The 19,580-nt window shown below is 43.6% G+C and overlaps 1 protein-coding gene across 4 annotated transcripts in view; it reads left to right on the top strand.

Moving 5' to 3' along the window:
- Nucleotides 1-19,580, top strand: part of LOC121291388 (thyroid hormone receptor-associated protein 3-like) — a 125,402-nt gene that overhangs the window by 82,911 nt on the left and 22,911 nt on the right. For all 4 annotated transcript variants that reach the window (XM_041212487.1, XM_041212488.1, XM_041212485.1 and 1 more), the window contains one exon: nt 6,009-6,190. In XM_041212487.1, the coding sequence (XP_041068421.1) occupies nt 6,054-6,190 (137 nt within the window). In that variant the 5' untranslated portion in view covers nt 6,009-6,053. The remainder of the gene's footprint in view (nt 1-6,008; nt 6,191-19,580) is intronic.

Below are 19,580 nucleotides of genomic sequence, written 5' to 3'. Positions count from 1 at the left end.
TATTGAAAGTATAAAGATTAATATTTCACTTTTTATCCTGTGGAATAACCTTTCCCATTATGCTTGTGCTGATGCAGTTGGAGAGTAGGCCAAGACACTAGTCAGGAAGAAACAGCTGAACCAACAGCAGAACTGATAGTCATCAGCTCAATGGTGGGGACAGATTTATTGTCTAATTTTATAACTGTGTACTTTCCTGAGCAATGACTTTCCCTGTCCTGCTCGGTAAGCCGTTTCTGCTGCCCCACCCCCTGATCCCCCCACCCCTTAGCCCACCGCGCCTTGTTTAATTAACAATTATCACTGAAAATTGTAAAAACAGTTCGGAGCAGTGGAGCAGAGGTTGAAGTTTGTTTTAAATGGAAGATGTCTTGCAACTAAATGATAAATATGTCCTACACTGAATGTTTACTGCCTCTGCCAGGAGATATTTACCAGGTGTTAGGTGGAATTGATGCATTTTATTTATAACACACTGCTGTAGGATTTCAACAAACGATCCTTGGCTCAGTGGTAGCACATTCTCATCTGAGTCAGCAGGTTGTAGATTCAAGCTGCAGTTTAGGACTTGAACACACAATCTCGACTGGCAGTCTACTGCAGTACCTAAGGAGATATGCCATCTTTCCATTGAGCTGCTCACCCATTACCCTTGTGCTTGCTGACCTACGCTGATGCCTGGTTCAGGAGCATCTTAATTTTAAAGTCCTTACCCTTGTGTTTAAATCCTTTCATGACCTTACCTCTCAATCTATGTAACCTCCTCTAGTTCTACAATCTAGGACTCATGCCAAGACTTGAGCACAAAAATCAAGGTTGATATTCCAGTGCAGGACTGAGGGAGTACGGCACAGTAGGAGGTGCCACTATTTGAAGAGTAGTCAAGTTCTCCCAGTGTCCAGGTCAAATTTTACCTCAATCAACACCACCAAAACAGATTAATTGCTCTTGTATGTCAGTTGATAGTTTTGAGACTTGAGGTGTGCAAATTTGCTGCTGCGTTTGTCTACAAAGCCATGCTTTTTGTTCAAAAAGTAATTAATTGTCTATGAAGTGCTTTGAGACACCCGAAGAAGTTGGGTGCTATGTAAACGTAATTTCTGATAAAATAATGTAATGTGTATTTCAGCCCATGTGGCAATGCTTTCTGATGTCAGTTGATAACTGATGTTGTCTCCTTTATTGAAAAAGCCATCAGAATATGGAACCCTGAATTTAGTGCACTCTGACTGGTGTCGATCAGCTTCTTTCTCTATGTACTTTTGTCTGCCCCTTTTGTTATTCACCAATCACTTTTCATAAAATCATCTGTCCTGTTACAGTTCTTTTCTTTTTTTCTCTGATACATCAGCTCACGATGTACCCCTGGATTTTCCAATCCCATTTTCAAAAAATTCTTGCTTCCTCTTTGTTCACTTAACGCAATGCAAAAAGAGCTATAATTGCACCATGAGGATCATGCAATGGAACTGAACATAAAAACATCATAAATAGGAACAGGAGTAGACCATTCAGCCCCTCGAGCCTGCTCCACCATTCAATAAAATCACGGTTGATCATCTTGTGTTTCGAATTCCACATTCCCATCTACTCCCGATAACCTTTGATTCCCTTGCCTAACAAGAATCTATCTACCTCTGCCTTTGAACAACTAAGGTACTGTTCCCAGAGCCCATCACCCAAGCCAAATCTTTCTCATTCTCATCTCTGCCTGAAGCAACCACAAGTCCATGTTTCCTTATTTCAGCAACCCCTGTCTCCCAATCCTTCAGTTTTGATTTCACATTTGGTATATCCAAGACTCAAATCGATAGACTGAGAAAATCAAAGGATATGGGGATTAGAGGGAGTGAAGCAGAGTTGATTTTGAAGGCCAATCATGATTGTGTGAAAGATGGAGCAGACTTGAGGGGCCATATGGCCTACTCCTTCTATTTCTTATGATTTTTATAGGGATCCAGTGCACTGTTTGAACACCATCAGGGCAAGAACTGCCACAGTATTTTTATCCCATGTTTAATCACCACTGTGCAATCTTGACCACTGCCTAAGAAGAGGTTCATGAAGGGACTTCATTTTTTTGGGCAAAGGAACTGAAATTGTGTGCCAGTGAGGCACTGAGTATTGCTGGCACCAATTATTACTTCCTCTGGTAGGATAAATGGAAAAGCTTACTAATTATTAAATGGGGAGAGACTGGAGAATTTTGGCATTCTGAAGAGCCTGGATGCTGTTGCACATGAATCACAAAGTTAAACATGTAGACGCAGAAAGCAATTAAGAACGCAAATGGCATGTTCGGCTTTATTACAAAAGGGATTAGAGTACAAGAATACAGAAGTCCTACTATAATTATGTAGAGCATTGGTAGTACCGCACATGGAGTATACAGTTTTGTTCTTCTACCAAAGAGAGGATATATTTTCCTTAGAGAGAGTGCAACAAAGGCTCACCAAATCAGTGGTTCTCCTTGGCCGTCTGAGGGTCAGTGAGAAGTTTGAAGGGATCCAGGGTTTAATAAAAAATCAGATTATGCAAGAAAAAAAATGCCATTGTGTAAGTGTGGGATTGCGCTAAGTAAACTGGAGGCTTTGGCTTAAACTCGTACATCTGTTTGCCCCCTCGCGAATGTCTATGAAATGACAGTGGTAGCTGGTGTCGTGGCCAAGCCCCTGTTTGTACAGAGTGGAAAGAAGCAGGGCTCATTAGCTCTTTCATCAGGTCCCACTCTGTATTTGTGTCTCCCCGCCCCCCCCAACCACCACCACCACTGCGGATTTGTCCTAACACCACACTGCATAGGTAGTTGTTGCCCCCCACCTCAAATGGGCTAATTGGAGAGTTGCTCTCTACTTTTAACCCCTTGTTCCATGAATCCTCTCACTGCCTTACGTCACCAGTGGCAACTGTCACCCATTCAGTAAGGAAGTTGTGATGAACAATTTCAAAAACAAAAACTGGTTTGACTGCAACTGGAGTATTATCTAATTCTGGGAATCACACTTTAGGAAGGATGTGAAAGCTTTACAGGGTGCAGAAATGATTTACTAGAATGGTTTCAAGGATGAGGGACTTCAGTTACATGGATATATTGGAAAAGCCGGGGTTGTTCTCAGAGAAGAAAATGTTGGGATGAGATTTGATAGAGATATTCAAAATCTTGGGTATAGACAGAGTAGATGGAATCTATTCCTCTTAGCAAAAGAGCCTAGGACTAGAGGACACTGATAAGATGATTGGCAAAAGAACCAAAGGTGGCATGAGTAAAAGCTTTGTTGCGCAGCAGAGTAGTTAGGATCTGGAACACAATGACTGAAAGGGTGATGGAGGCAGATTTAATCATGGCTTTCAATAGGGAATTAAATAAGTACTTGAAGGGAAAAAAACATTGCAGAGCTATGGGGAAAGGACACCGCTATGATTAGTTTGGATAAAGAAAACCTTATGGACCTTAATCATCTGTGTTCTTCATTTTCATTGTACACTTTTGGTTCTGCAAATAATTGGAGGTGAAGGAAAATGGCTGTTAGACTGACGATCAGACAGAACTGGATCTGACTAATTTTCTGGGAACAGGTGGTGAGTGAGTCAAGGGGCAACAAGGGAGGCTGTGGGGGGTCAGGTGATTGGGTTTGCTTGGAGGGAAAGGAGAACTGGGGTGGACGTGGGAACCAGTAATTTCTGCAGTGTTAGGATACCATTAGCAGCAGTAGCATTGTGAGTGAGAGCAATGCTAAAAATTTTCATATGGAAGAAATACCTATTACAGGGTTTGGTGGAATTTTTATATCACAGTTGGGGGATGCCACAGAAGCAAAACTGTTGAGAAGCCCCTGTGCTCGACTGGTTTCTGAGATATGGAGATTGTCCTAAGAGGAGAGATTGAGTAGCATAGGCCTCCCCTAGAGTTTAGAAAAATGGGATGTGATCTCAGTGAAACATATACATTTCTTAAGGGTCCTGTCAGGGTAGATGCTGGGAGGACATTTCCCTTGCTGGGAGTCTAAAATTAGGGGTCACTTACTCAGGATAAGGAGTCAGCCATTTAGGATTGAAATGAGAAACTTCTTCAGTCAAAGGGCAGTGAATTTTTAGAATTCTTTACTCCAGAGAGCTGTGGATGCTCTGAAATTGAATATATTAAAGACTGAGAATTGCAGGTTTTTGGGTACCAGAGGAATCTCGGGTTATGGGATAATGAGGAAAGGTCTAGTTGATATAGAAGATCAGTGGTAATCTTAAGAGTGGTAGCTGGAACGGCTGAATGACCTACTCCCGTTCCTATTTCTTATCTTTGTGTTCTTTCTTTCTCCAGCCCGCTTCTCCTCTCCCTCCTCTCCTTTTCTCCTCCTCTTTTCTGTCTATTTTGCCATCTATTTTAGCTTGGCTCCTGGAATTTCTCAAATGGTAAATGTTTCTGTGGCTCCATTATCTAGAGTCTGTGCTTGTAGTTCAGTTGATCGGTAGACAGTATTCATTTGTAATGTTCCTTTGTTTGTTCTGAGTCTCACGCATTATTCCATGCTGCTCACCTAGACAGATACATTGGAAACTTTGAATTCAGTGAAACTTCCCCTATTCCTTGTGGTCCCACATGAAATGTCCCTGAATGAAATGAGAAATTTTCCAGCTCCTCTATGATACTTTAAAAGCAGAATTCTATGATTCTCTGCCTCTGGTTAGGATAATCGGCATGTGCAGCCTAAATCCTGAAAATAACACTCAGAACTTTAAAGTAAGGCGGGTCAATAGGATCATCAATGTGAGAATAATTTAGAGATCATAGACAGAAGTTCTTTGCAGACTGGGTGATAACAGTCTGGAATGGTCAGCCAGATGGGGGCAGCGGGAATGCAGATTTTAAGGGGAGCAGAATTGAAGGGCTTTCATTGACTGTAAACCTGTTTCTCATCTTGATCTTTTCTGATGTTCAGTTGCCATAAATGCGTTCATCTTTTCTCTCCCCTTTAAGATCAGTGGGTGGGGAGGGTTTTGTTTCCTATTCACACACAGTTAAATGACAAGAAATAGAACTCTCGCTTGGCTAAAGAGAGGAAGCATGACTCAGGCCATTTGTTTACAGCAGCAAGGGGATTCGTTTTTGAGTTCCGAGATTGGGCTACAGATACTTTTTTTTAGCTGTGGAAGCTTATTGGCTGCTGGTTGTGCAGCAGATCATATCAGGGCAGGGGGTTTCCATTCACTGTCAGAGCTAAATTAAAACATGAGTGATGTTATTCATTGTCCTGCCCCTTCAAGGAGAATGCCTGTTTTGGCAGTGGGTACACCCCAGAGTAAGTGAGAAGCCTGTATGAAAATACAAGACTTGCAACACTGGCACAACTCTTGGTTGTGCAATCCTTGTTCTGCACATTCCCACATCTTGGAGCAGATTACTGGAGCAATGGTGGCACTATCCCATGATGGTGGGCATCAAAAATGTTAGTGAGTAACAATATAGTGTACTGCACTCTCAGGGCGGTGAGCTTCCGTTCAGCATCTGCAATCCCTCCTTGCATCGAGAAGATCCTGGTTTGGACACTGCCTGCAGAATGTAGAGATGTGATCACCTGTAGTATAGGAGGCAATGCAGGCCTTTCAGACCTGGCCTAGCTCAGTCCCAGGCCCATCTATTTTTCCAAGACTAAGCAAGCTGCCTCAATCTCTTCACCCGTACTGTTCCCATTAGAATTGCCGTTGCAACAAAAGCCTTGGTTATATTTATGCTCTCCTCTCACATCACCCTGCAACCAAAATCTGCTGTTGTCTCTTAAAAATTTAACTGTGAAAGTAATCTTTTCGTAAACTCCAAATTTTTTTTCCAACTAAATGTAATATTGTGTTTGTGGCACACCATTTACTCCAGTTGCTCCTGTTAATGATGTGTGTATGTGTTTATCTACTTTTCTCTTTTTCTCTCTCCCACTCTATCTCGCTAACTGTCTCACTATCTCACTGTTTTCTCTGGCATTCTCTTGTTAACAGTTTCTGCATATTCTCTTTGACAGATACGAAGAGAGGAATTCACTTTGCTGCCACGACCACGTTGAGAAATGTCGAAAGCTGCAGGTTCAAAGTCCAGGTCGCAGTCGTCTCATTCGAGGTCCCGCTCTCGGTCCCGCTCTCGGTCCTTTACGAGGTCACGCTCACGTTCTCGCTCCCGGTCTCACTCTCGAAAACGGAAGTACAGGTGAGAGTATTTTTAGATTATAAAGTCCTGATTTTGTGAAGCTAATGTTCTTTGATTGTAGCTGGATAGGTAACTATCAGCTTACCGGTGCTCTCTGTTCATAAAATGCCCGATTATAGCTGGTTAACATCCAACAGTGCCCCAACCTACACTGAGGTTCCCTAAAGGCCAATAATAACCTGCATTGTCTAGCTCTCTACACTTAGGGGAGGAAAGTGCGCATTCTTATCTCTAAATGGATTTCTCAGTATTTTATATTGACACTATGTCAAATACACAGTGTTAGCTGTGGCTCAGTGGTGGCACACACATCGGAGTCAGATTTTGACTTCGTCCTATCCTCGAGACTTCAACGTGAAATCTAGTCTAATACTGCAGTGCAGTACTGAGGGAGTGTTGCACTGTCAGTGATGCTGTTTCATCAGATAAAACATTAAGCCAAGGCCCTGTCTCGGATTGACTTAAAAGATCTCATGGCACTATTCGAAACAAAGGAGTAGAGTTTTCCTGGTACCCCTTCGATTTGCATCACTAAAACAGGTTATCTGGCTACTTACCTTACTGCTGGGAGCTTGCTCTGTACAAATTGGCTTCCATGTTTCCTACATACTTTTATCGGCTGTATTTGCTTTTAAATGCCCTGAGGTTTTGAAAGGCACTATATAGTTGCAAGTACTTCATTCTATGAACTGGGGAAAAAAGTGTAATCTTTATCTAGGGTAGAAGTGAGGCAGTTGACTCTAAGACCTGGGTTTGAATGGAGATTGCTGTACCGAATGCTGATGATTAGGCAGAGATTCAACATTATGAATTAAATTTAAAGGAGAAAACTGAGAGCATATCTTAAACTGGGGGAGATGGTGGTGTGGTGGTAATATCACTGGACTAATGCTTTGGGGATTATGGATCCAAATCCCACCACGGCAGCTGGTGGAATTTAAATTCAATTAATAAATCTGGAATATAAAGCAAGTTTCATTAAAGGTGACTATGCCAACTATCATCGATTGTCGTAAAATCCCATCTGGTTCACTAATGTCCTTTCGTGCCATCCTTACGTAGCCTGGCCAAAAGTGACTTCTGATGCATAGCAATGTGGTTGACTCTCAACTGCCCTCTGGATTGGCCTAGCAAGCCACTCTGTTCAAGGGCAATTGAGGATGGGCAACAAATGCTGGCCTTGCCAGCAACACCCACATCCCACGAAAGAATAAAAAAGAAGTGTTGCACTTTCCTCTGATGCTGTTACAGGAAAACAAGAATCAAACCCAACATCACACTACCCCGCCCCCTGGCCCAAGCATGCTCATTTGATCATTTAAAGATTAATTCTCAAGGTTTTAAACATTGTGAGATGTGCAGTACAGTGAGTCCTTAAAAGTTGTGGTTGCATTCCTGAAAATCATGACTTTAAGTGAAAAACTTTAAAGTGTTGAACTTTAAGTGGGTTCCCATAGGAATCAATGTTAAAGCCAGAGTTAGGTTCCTTTGGCCATTTCTTGCCTGAAAAGACCAATGTACAAGTTGAAATACTGTACCATACATGTGCAACACTGTGCATTCCTAGCTGGAATAACTTGCAAACTAAAACAAATCATTGAATATAACTAATGCTATATGAATTCAAATTAGATAACATTAAATCACCCAAACAAGCTCTGAGTTAGCACAGCTTCTGTGTCTCCCCCCACAGCACTCCTGAAACTCAACTCAATTTTTGCTTGCTTTCCTTTCCCCCTCTGACTTTTTTCTTTCTCTATCTCTCTCTCCCTTTTCTCACTCTGTCACTTGCTCTCACTATCTCCTACTCTGTCTACCTCCTTTCCCACTGTCTAACTGTCTGTCTCCCTTTCTCTCCTTTCCCCCTCTATCGTTTTTCTTTCTCTTGCTCCCCTTTCCCACTGTCTGTCTCTTTCCTTTCGCATTCTGCCTGCCTATGTGTGTGTCTCTCCTTTCCCATACCTCCCCTTCTGTCCCTTCGCATTGTTTGCCTGATCCTCTCTCCTTTCCACTGTGTCTCTCTCTCCCTCCTTTCCCATTGTCTCTCTCTGTTGTGCTCTCATAGAACCAGAGGATTGCTTTCACATCACCACCTGATCAGTGGCTGGCAGCTTTGCGTTCCTGACCTGCAGCCATGCTCCGGGATCTCGGAGGCTTGCTCTCTCCCTGCAGCCTCAGTTTCTGGTAATGGTGATGCCTCCAGCATCAGCACATGGCAGCAACTAGTCCAGAGTGCAGCGCGGTTGCAGGGTGGGGGTGCGGGGCGGGGGTAGTGGACCAGAGTGCAGATGACGAAAATGGTGACACAAATTGGAAAAGCAGGCTCTTCAGAATGAACAATGTTTCATGAGGTGGCTTATAAATGAGGATTTACTGTTCATGAAAGTTCAAAATTTAAACCACTCCTAGAATATCTGTTTTGGGTTTGCAATCTGGACAGGAGTCATGGGCAAGCTTTCCCTGTGTGAGCTACATGTTAATGCAAGGGCTGGCAAGTTTCCAAACTACTTTTGTTCTTTCATGGGATGCTGGCAGGGCCAGCATTTGTTTCCCATCTCTAATTGTCTTTCAGAAGGTACTGGTGAGCTGCCCCCTTGACCCGCTGCTGTCTATCTGGTGTAGATGCACCCAGTGTGCTGTTAGGAAGGCAGTTCCAGGATTTTGACCCAGTGACAGTGAAGGAACGGCGATATATTTCCAAGTCAAGATGGTGTGTAGACATGGTGGGGAGCTTGCAGGTGGTGGTGTTTCCATGTGTCTTCTGCCCTTGTCTTAGATGGTAAAGGTCCCACATTTGGAAGGTGCTGTCAAAAGAGGCTTGGCATGTTGCTGCAGTGCATCTTGTAGATGGTACACACTGAAGGGAGTAAATGTTTAGTGGTAGATGGGGCGCCAGTCAAGCAGGCTGCTTTGCCCTGGTTGGTGTTGGGCTTAGAGTGTCGTTGGAGCTCACTCATCAAGACAGAGACTATTTCATCACATTCCTGACTTCTGCTTGTAGATGGTGGACAGGCTTTTAGAGAGCCTGGAGGTGATTTACTTGCTGCAGAATTCCCAGCCTCTGATGTGCTCTTGTAGCCACAGTATTTATGTGGCTGGTCCAGTTAAGTCTCTGGTCAGCGGTAACCCCAGGTTGTTTATGTTGGAGATTCAATGATAGTAATGTTGTTGAATGTTATGGGGAGGTGGTTAGATTCTCTCTTGTTGGACGTGGTCATTGCCTGGTGTGTATGGAGTACGTGTTACCTGCCACTATCAAGCTGGGTGTTGTCCAGGTGTTACTGCATACGGATACAGACTGCTTGAGGAATTGTAAATGGAACTGAATGTTGTGCAATCAGCAGCGCGCATCCCCATTTCTGACTTTATGATGTAGAGAAGGTCATTGATGAAGCAGCTGGAGATGCATGGGCCTGGGACACTACTCTGAAGAACTTCTGCAGCTATGTCTTGGGATGATTGGCTTCCAATTAGCACAGCCATCTTCCTTAGTGCTAAGTACGAGTCCAATCATTGGAAAGTTTTCCCTTGATTCCTACTGACTTCAATTTTGTCAGATACCATACTGAGTCAAATGCTACCTTGAGGCCAAGAGCAGTCATTTTCACCTCACCTCTTGAATTCAGCTTTTTTGTCGATGTTTGGACCCCAGAGCTTCACAGAAAGAGCTGTCTATGATTGCACTCCCTGCTGAACAGTGGCTACACTTGGAAACTCAGTATTGTGGAAGATTATAGATGAAGACTCTCACTCTAGCTCTCTGTGGCAAGGCACATTGCAACACCATCAAGAGGTTATCAAGACCTGGGACTTGCTGTGAGCCCAGAAGCACATGTTAAAAGAGTAAAGCAGACCTGTGTTTTTTCTTGTGTATCCATATATACACAGGACTCACTTGGGTTATAATCAAGACCTCAGCAATGCTCCTTGAAGGTAACCTCAAAAGGGTATTCTTTTACTCCACCACCCTGTCATTTTCCATTTCCTATACTAGTTGTCCTTTGATTTTTCTGATAAAGCCTGCTGTTTTAATGCAAGTTATACACCATTACAGGCAACCTTTCTATCCATTTTGGGAGTATGCCACTGGCAAGGCTGACATTTATTGTCCATCCCTAGATTCCCTGAGCGATTCTGGACTACTAGTAGTTTGATACAACTGTGTAGCTTGCTAGGCCATTTCAAAGGGCTGTTGAGAGCCTACAGGGTAAGAGACTGGAGTCACCTATAGACTAGACCCTGGCAAGGACAACAGATTTCACTTCCTAAAGGACACTAGTGACAATGTAACAGCTTCATCGTCACTTTTACCAATACTAACTAGTCTTATTTTCAGATTTTTAAACTGAACTCAAAATCTTAATAGGCCAAGGCAGAATTTGATTATTAGTGTAGGAATCTGGGTTACTGGTCCAGTAATGAAGCCACTGTACCACACACCCAATATATTGTGGCCATGTGCCCACTAGAAATGTCAAAATTAATTTCACATGGGACCTTTGAGTCAATAGAGGAAATTTTACCCTTCACTCTGTGCTGCCTCTGAAGACGAACTTCAGAAGTGAGGAGCCAAAGTGTACACTACGTACCTTTCCTGAAGGTGTTCCTTGGAGCTGGGGTTCAATTCCATGACCAATGTTTTGGTACCTCACCCTACTGATCACACCTCAAAAATGAAACTAGACAGTGAGAATCATCAAAATGTTCGTATAGTTGGGTTGTTGCACTAAATTCCCAACTTGTTTTCTGCAGTGCCCACACATGTGCTTTCCAGTTGGGCTGTTGGATAGTGATCATGAAAAGAAACAGTAAAGTATCAGTAAAAGACTCGGTGGTCCATTGAGTCTGTCCTGTACTGTTACCGTGCAACATCTGCACACCATGATCTCCATCTCCTACCGCCCCCTCCAATCAACCATATCTCCCAAAAAAACTGTGCCCCACTATAGAGGGGAAAGGAGAGGAAATTCCCCTTTGAGCACAGAAGATGATGGAACAAATTCTGCTGGATGAATTTGGATGGTAATTTGGTGCTTTCCCTAATAGCACCTTAGCTAAGATCAGCCAACTCTGCACAGACTGGGAATTAGCACTGGAACTTGTCTAGCCTGCATGGCCCAAGTAGTATATCAGCCATTGCATTCATTGATTGATCCGTTGAGTGGTAAGTTTTATTTCATACATACCTATGGCTTAATTGTCAGTGGTTCTGTTTCTGTGCATGGCTGATCCTGGGTGCACCATATAAACAAACAGAATTCGAGCCATCAGTATAACCAGGATCACTCTAACTTTTTCTAGCTCGTAGACTTGACAGAAGTCAGCAATCCAATTGTAGAAAACACCAGTGTGGCAAGTAGTTTGAGACTAATCCACTCACCAACTACTAAACTCTGGGTGGACCATCTGGGGCTTGTGCACAGGGAGCTAAATGAAACCAGTTTTTCCCTCAGCAAATGAAAACTCTTGGCTGATCCACTCTGTGACTGTTGTTGGCAGAACTGGTGCCAGAAATAAAAACTTTAAAAAAATTCAATCCCTAGCTGGCTTGTGTCCCAAACAGCCGGCCTCTTCCTGTGAGAGTTAGGCTGAGGTGAGCTGTTCACTTGATACTGTTAAAATGGATTTAGCAGGCAGACTGTAGCAGTGTCATTCCTCGCAATGTGGCTGATCACTGGGGCATACATTCCTCTCAATGAAAAGCTACGCCGGGTAAGCACTACGAGTTGAAGTTCTCGATATGCTTTTTTTGTTCATAAAATGTAATTTATTTAGCTGAAGGGTTTTTTTCTGTTACCCTCGGGACAGGCTTGCCGAACGGTTAGTTCAGCTGCTAGCACAGCTCCTGTGGTAGCTTTTAAAATGCAGTTTTTTTTAATGTATGTAAAATGCTGGTAACCTGATGCAGCGTAGCACTGGAAGAGCGTTTGTGAAATAAGAACCGGTTGTTCACTAGCTTCTCTCTTTTTAAGTAACTTCCAGTAAGACCAACAAAACTCTGTATGCTTAAGCAAGGTTTTGTTACTTTAAAAGGACATTAATGTTTTGAGCTTTGGAAGATCGCAAATTCGGTGCGCCTTTTGTTCCTTGCTGATTGTTTTCATATTTATGGGGCTGCAGCTGGGGGTGAGGAGAGAGAGAGAGAGTCGTTCATTGTTAACTGTTTGTATGCTGAATGCTGTTTTTTCTGTAGCTGCACTATTTCTTGTAACTGTGGTCAGGTTGAGTTACTAAGCGTACTGTGATAGTACCAGATCAGAGTTCTGGTGTGGTCCCACTGTGTTGCTGATCTGACCCATACAACTGTAACAGGTTGGAAATTGTGGGTGGTTGGGTGGGGGTGGTGGGGAGTGGGGGTGCAGTAGATTGGGGGAACAAGTTACACCCTTGGCACATCCCACCCCTTTTCAGTGGCTGCTGTTATGAGACACCTGGTGACTGCCTCATGGTGTCAGAATTATATTAAAGGAGGCTCAGAAATGTGTTGTCTTCTCCTCTGCCCTCCCTAAAGAATTTACCTCCAGGCTGCCACCAATGCACCCCTGAGCCAGCCTTTAAGAGTGGCTCTTGATGTGTATTTTTTGTCAGCTCTGCTTCACGCTCTTGAGGTGCACAGCTTCCATTATTCTGGGTCAAATTGGCAACAGAGTGGAGCACACTAGAACTCTGAGAATCGGCACAGTGCTTGGTGGAATTGGAGAAGTGTGGGGTGGAGGGTGGGGTGGGGGGGTGGGTGGAATGGGGGCGGAGGGGGGGGCGGTGTAGCAATTTGGCAGCAATCTCAAAGCCCAAATGATGTACATTAGCAGCTGTATAATGTTAGTCTGATACACAAGAGGCTTTTTAAACTGGCTATAACCTCAGACTGCCTGCTTGAGGTTTTCATTTAAAAAGTTTTTTTTTCTCACGTGGTTTGCTCCTCCTCCACCCTCTTTTTTTGAGAGTGTTATCTGTTACTTTGGGATTGCCCTTTGGGCATCAGTCACTCTTCACTTGACTTAACTTTCATGGTGGATTATTTATAGGGGCTCTGAGCTAAGCTCACCTGGCCTCTACATGGAGTTGGTGGAGTGCGGGTTTTGATTTTTAAAAATTATTTGTTCATGCAATGTGAGGGGCACTGACTAGGCCAGCATTTATTGCCCTTGTTCAGAGGGCATTTTTAAGAGTCAACCACATTGCTGTCACAAGTCACATGAGCAGATTTCCTTCCCTAAAAGACATTAGTGAACCAGTTAGGTTTTTACAACAATCAGCAATGGTTTCATGGTCATCATCAGACTTTTAATTCCAGATTTTTATTGAATTCGAATTTCACCATCTGCTGTGGTGGGATTCGAACCCAGGTCCCCAGAGCATTACCATTGGTCTCGGGAATACTGGTCCAGTGACAATACCACTACGCCATCGCTCCCTGAGGTTCCTCCTGGATAACAGTTGAGTTTGAACCCTTTCCTCTCCCTAACTAGGATGCTGAGAAATCTATTGACCTGACTGAGATCTAACTCAACACAGGCCAGGGAACTGAACTGGAAGTACTTCTGATTTGTGTGGCTTAGCTAGTCACTCAAACCCACAAATGTATTGAGTTGCCCCTGTATTTCACTGAACATACGATGCAGTTACTCTCTGCTCCTTTTAGTTCAAGATTTCAAGCAGTGTGAGGCTGATGAGTGAAACCCACGGAGGCCAGCCTCTCACTCAATAGCAATTACTAATCTGACCAGCAATTGATGGTTCTTATGGCTCTTAAACTGCACCTATGCTGTCCAGTGCAGTGTGTGGAAAATCAGCTGACTAAATGTGAGGACTTCAGGGTGGGGATGGGGGAAAGAATCCTACTTTACTCTGCATGACAATAAAGTGTGGAGTCATTCATTGGAACATAGTACCAGGATTAGGCTATTCAACACCTTGAACCTGCTCCAGCATTGAATCAGATCCTGGATGATCTGTACCTCAACCCCATTTATCTGCCATTGCTCACCAAGGCTCCTTAAACAGCACCTTCAAACCCACCACTGCTACCATTTAGAAAGACACGGGCAGCAGGTGCACGGGAACACCACCACCTGGAAGTTCCCCTCCAAGCCACACACCATCCTGACTTGGAAATATATTTCTATTCCTTCACTGTTGCTGGGTCAAAATCCTGGAACTCCCTTCCCTAACAGCATTGTGGGCATATCTACACCATATGAACTGCAGCGGTTCAAGAAGGCAGCTCACCACCATCACCTCAAGGGCAATTAAGGATGGACAATAAATGCTGGCCTAGCAGCAATGCCCATATCCCATGAATGAATTTAAAAAAATAAATACCCCTTGATATCCTTGCCTAACAATAATCTATTGATCTCAGTTTTGAAAGCTCCAATTAACTCCCAGCGTCTATACCCTTTTAGAGGAGGTTATTCCAAATTTTCACTACGGTTTGAGTGAAAAAGTTCTTCCTGATTTCACTCATTTTAAAATTGTGCCCTCTTGTCCTTGATCCCCCACCAGAGGAAATAGTTTCTCTATATAAACCCTATTGACCCCCTTTGGCATTGTAAACCGTTTGATTAGATCACCCCTCAATTTTCTAAACTGAAGATAGTAATATGCAAGTTTATGCGATCTCCTCATAATTTAACCCTTAAACCCGAGTATCATTTGTATTGGCCTGAGAGATTTTAATTAGCTTAGTTACTATTCCCCACTAGGGTAATACCTATTGTTTTCAGAAGGGGACAGCTTGTGGAATATAAAAACTGTGATCCTGCATGAGGCAGGTACCCTTTTGGATGTGAAATGTGTCTGGGCGACACATTTCTGAAGACCAGAAGTGTGTTTCCTTTGAGGATTTATAGTATTTTTTTGAGGCTGTTTCTTTTTAAACATGGTGTAGAATTCAGCTCAACACTGGGCTCTGCTGGTGACGAAGTGCCTCACTGACAAAATGTCAAACCGAGTCCCCAGCTGTTGACTGCTCTGTTGGTTGCTATATACTTTGTAACACTTGGCAGAATCATCAGAGAAATACAAGTATCTGATGATTTTATTAACTGAATTTAAGATTTGTACCTAACAATTAAACCAATCAGATCTCAGAGCCTGTGACTATTATTCTATCAACCAGTCATACCCTAGAGCTCGAGACAGGCCAGATTTCAGACCCGTGAGTACAGTGTAATCACTAATTTGATTGAATCACAGAAACCATTAGTTTCGTTTTCCTTTTAGTAGAATCATAGAATTGTTGCAGCACAGGAGGCCATTTGGCCTCCAAAGCCCATGTCAGCTTTCTGCAAGAGCAGCTCAGCTAATTCCACTTCCCTGCCCTGTCCGCTGTATTTTTTTTCCTCTTCATTGCTATCTTATTTAGTTTTTAAAGTCATAATTGAATTTGCCTTCACCACACTCTCAAACAATGCATTCAAAGCTTTTTCCTCATGTCGCCATTGGTTCTTTTGCCAGTCATCTTAAATCAGTGCCCTATTTCTCGATCCTTCCACCAATAGAACCAATTTCTCTCCATATACTCTCTGTACACCCCTCATCTTTTTGAGCACCTCTATCAAATGTCCTCTCATCCTTCTGTGTTCTGAGGAAAACACCCCCTGATTCTCCAATCTTTCCACATAATTGAAGTCCCTCATGCCTGGAAACATTCTCACAAACCCCCTCCAAAGCCTTCACATTCTTGCAAAACCTACTTTACGTCTTCTAGGATTAGTGGCAATATTTTTATAAACTACTTCTAGCGATATCTGTAATTATGGCAGCCAGGGGAAGGAGTCCTACCCCTACCACTGCATCTCAACCCAAGCAGACTCTGTCCTCCCTGATCATTCCCGCTTCATTTGGACTGCCCTTCCCATTTCTCTCTGGCCTTTTCTCTCTCACTCATTCCCACCTTCTCAGGCCCCAGCCTCCGCAGTTACTCTTTTTTGTTCCTTTTCAAGCTCCAGCCTCCTCACTTGTTCTCTTGCTTCTCCATATGCCTGTTCCTTCACGGCCCTCCGCTGCATTGTGCACGCTATCCCCAGATAAGCCCTTACGGGGCTAGCCTGTTTCTCACTTGCTTTTTCTCTGGTCTCTCTGTTGCAGAGTGAGGAAAGGAGAGATTGGGCGCCAGTCTGAAAACCCAATGGAAGGGATGAGTTTTGAACAGGTTTTTAAAGGTGGAGAGCTGACACCTAGGTGGGGTGGCTTGAGCCAAAGTAGCTCAGACTAAATTGCGGCAAAGGGAAGAGAGACGCACAAAAAGTTTGGAATCTTGAGTGGAACAGTTATGTGTGGTAGAGACTTAGTACAGCCACATATATTTGCAGTATTCTGAGCAATTTGGCTCTGAGGATGAAGGATTGACATTGGGGAGCTTTTGTGTATTGAGATGATAAAAGTGCATGTGAGGAACTCTGGCACAGAAAGTAAGCAGTCTTAGTGATGGAGAGGATACGAGGTCTGAATGCTGCACCAGGCCAACTAGGATGCCAAAGCAAGAGAAACATTAACCTGTTCAAAAAAATGCATTAATGCCTCTTAAATTACCAGACAGCAGAATTTTATGACTGTGTTGAGTGGTTACATGATAATATTCCTGGTGCCATTTCACGGTCACAGTGTCTCTGTGGATGCACTTCTGTCGCCAGGTATTCTGCTCACTCGCCATCTCACTGACCTTGTCAGAAAACTGGTAAAAGAAAGATACTTGTATTTAAACTAAAACAGCCAAAAATATTGAAGTACCAGGCAGGTAGTCTGAAATTTTGATGAAACACATGCACGCAGAACTTCAAGCTGCCTTCTCCATTTGGGGGCTAACTGGCAGCCTGTGTATTTTCAATATTTTCTGTCTTTTATTTCAGGTTTGTAGATTTTTTTTAATACATCAAGCAGCAGCATCTTGAATAGGTTCATATGGCTACCCCAAGTCAAAAGCTTGAGCATAATTGGCCAGCACTGAGATGGCCGTCTAATTGATGGTTAGAATCATAGAATCTTGCGGCATAGAACGTGGCCATTCAGCCCATCTTACTGTACTGGAACTTGCTATCCAATTGGTCCTACTTCCCAGCTCTTTCCCGCAGCCTTGCACATTTTTCCTTTTCAAATATATATCCAATTCTTTTATCAAATTTAAAATTTCATCTGATTTCAGTTACCCTTTCATGCAGTGCATTCCAGATCATGACTCTTCGCGTTTTAAAAAAAATCTGATCATTCCCCCTTTTCTTTTGGCAATTATCTTGTACCCGTGGCCCTCTGTTTACTGACCTGCCAGTGGGTAACAGTTTCTTTCTGTCAACACTATCAATACCCGTCATAATTTTTGAGCATCTTTATTAAATCCGGATAAAACTGAAGTTGAAATGACTGATGTTGGGTGTTTGCTAGTCAGCCATTCCAGTCCCCCCACCCTCACATCAGCTGCCTTTGCTACCCGCTTGGCAAAGTCCCCAGTCTGCTGCTGTTAGTGGTATTTATTCCTGAGGGCTTTGAACTTGACTGCAGAACCAATGAGCTGGTCACGAGATAGGAATACACTTGCTTAGGGAGGGATGATGTCGGTAATCTTTATTGAAGTTACCCATGCCAGCAGAAGCTCCATGTGTGAATGTTCCCTGAATTTGTAAGGAAAGCAGGGAATTATCAGGACTGGTCAGTCAGGGGTCTTGGGGAAAAGGCAGGAAAGTGAATTGAGGATTATCAGATCAGCCATGCTCTCATTGAATGGCAGAGGAGGCTCGATGGGCCAAATGACCTACTCCTGCTCCTACGTCTTACGGTCAGCAAGAATGATCTTGCACTTATACAACACCTTTCACAACCTCAGGATGTCCCAAAGCACTTTACTGTCAATGGCATGCTCTTTGAAGTGCAGTCACTGTTGAAGGAAACATGGCAGCCAGTTTGCACAGGCTCCCATGAACAGCAATGTGATAGTAACCAACTAATTTGTTAATTGAGAACTAAATATTGGCCAGGCCACCAGGGAGAATTCCCCACCTCTTTGAAATCATGCCATGGGACCTTATACATCCAACTGAGAGGACAGATGGTGCCTCGGTTTATTGTCTCATCAAGGCAGTACTTCTGGCAGGGCATCACTTCTGGTTAGCATGATATGGCAGGACTGGAGTGGTAGTCTAGATTATGTGCAGAGATCTGTGGCGTAGAATGGAACTTGAATCAAGAACTTCCAACTCTGAGACGAGAGTGCTACCACTGAGCCAGAGCTAGCACCCAAAAGGAATAATACTGCCATTTTGACCTCTTTTGTGCTGTGGAGCCCAAATGCACCAGAAAAATGCAGATGCAGATACATTTGTGTATTTACTGGAGAACCCAATGTAGTAAAGCTTCATGGCGCTGTGCACGTTGCCCAGTAATGGTGAACTTCCATCTGGTTCATTATATCATCCACCATTTGGTGGCAAGACAGCTCACGGCTCTCTCTCCGGCACGGAGCTGTTGCAACCAGTTGTTTGTCCTCGTGTTGGTGTAACTCCCCAGTGTCTCTTTTTGCAAACACACACTTTAAAGCCTTGCACTGAGTCTTAGCACTCTGTGAAGAGCCCAGAGTGCAAACCCAGTCTTTGTCGAATCCCTGACCTTGCCTCAAGCTGCTACAGTTCAACACCATGTCTCTGAACTTGGGAGTGAAGAAGCAACAAACTCTCACACCAGCAGGAGTTACTGGATAATATGTGCGGACAGCAAATGGCTACTGTTACATGCACAAATGCAGCAACTATCTGTGCACGTGTGCATACATATGAGCTCAAAGCAGGAGAAGGCCATTTAACCTCTTGAGCCAGTTCTGTCATTCAATAAGATCATGGCTGATCTGATTGTGGCCTCAACTCCACATTCCACCTACCTCCGACACCCTTAGATTCTTGACTAACAAGGGAGTCAATCTACCTCTTGTCTTAAAAATAATCAATGGCCCTCCTCCACCACTCTCCGGGGAAGAGAGTTCCAAAGGTTCACGATCCCACAGGCAGCAAGCGTTAAATGACTAGTTAAACTACTTTGAGAGAGGAAAGTTGTCCAGAATGCCAGAAGAACTTGGTTCTCCTTTAAATATGTTAACAATAAATATATATCCCTATCTCACGAGCTGTGTAACCACCTAGGAGAGATGAAGAAGCAGTTAGAAAATCTGGCATGTGGGGCAGTTTTGAACATATCTCTGTAGCCTCCTGCAACCCTGCAAGATCTCTGCATTCCTCCAATTTTGGCCACCCACCCATGTATCCCTGATTTTCCCTCATTGGTGTCAATGCCTTTCGAGGTCTAGGCCCTAAATTCTAGAATTCCATTCCTACGCCTGTCCACATCTCCCCACCCTTTTCCCAGCTACTCCTTAAAAACTACTACTGTGACCAACTGGTTAGTC

Source organism: Carcharodon carcharias, chromosome 19, assembly GCF_017639515.1.
Source record: "Carcharodon carcharias isolate sCarCar2 chromosome 19, sCarCar2.pri, whole genome shotgun sequence".
Taxonomy (NCBI): Eukaryota; Metazoa; Chordata; class Chondrichthyes; order Lamniformes; family Lamnidae; genus Carcharodon; species Carcharodon carcharias.
This window is presented reverse-complemented; position numbering and strand designations above follow the sequence as displayed.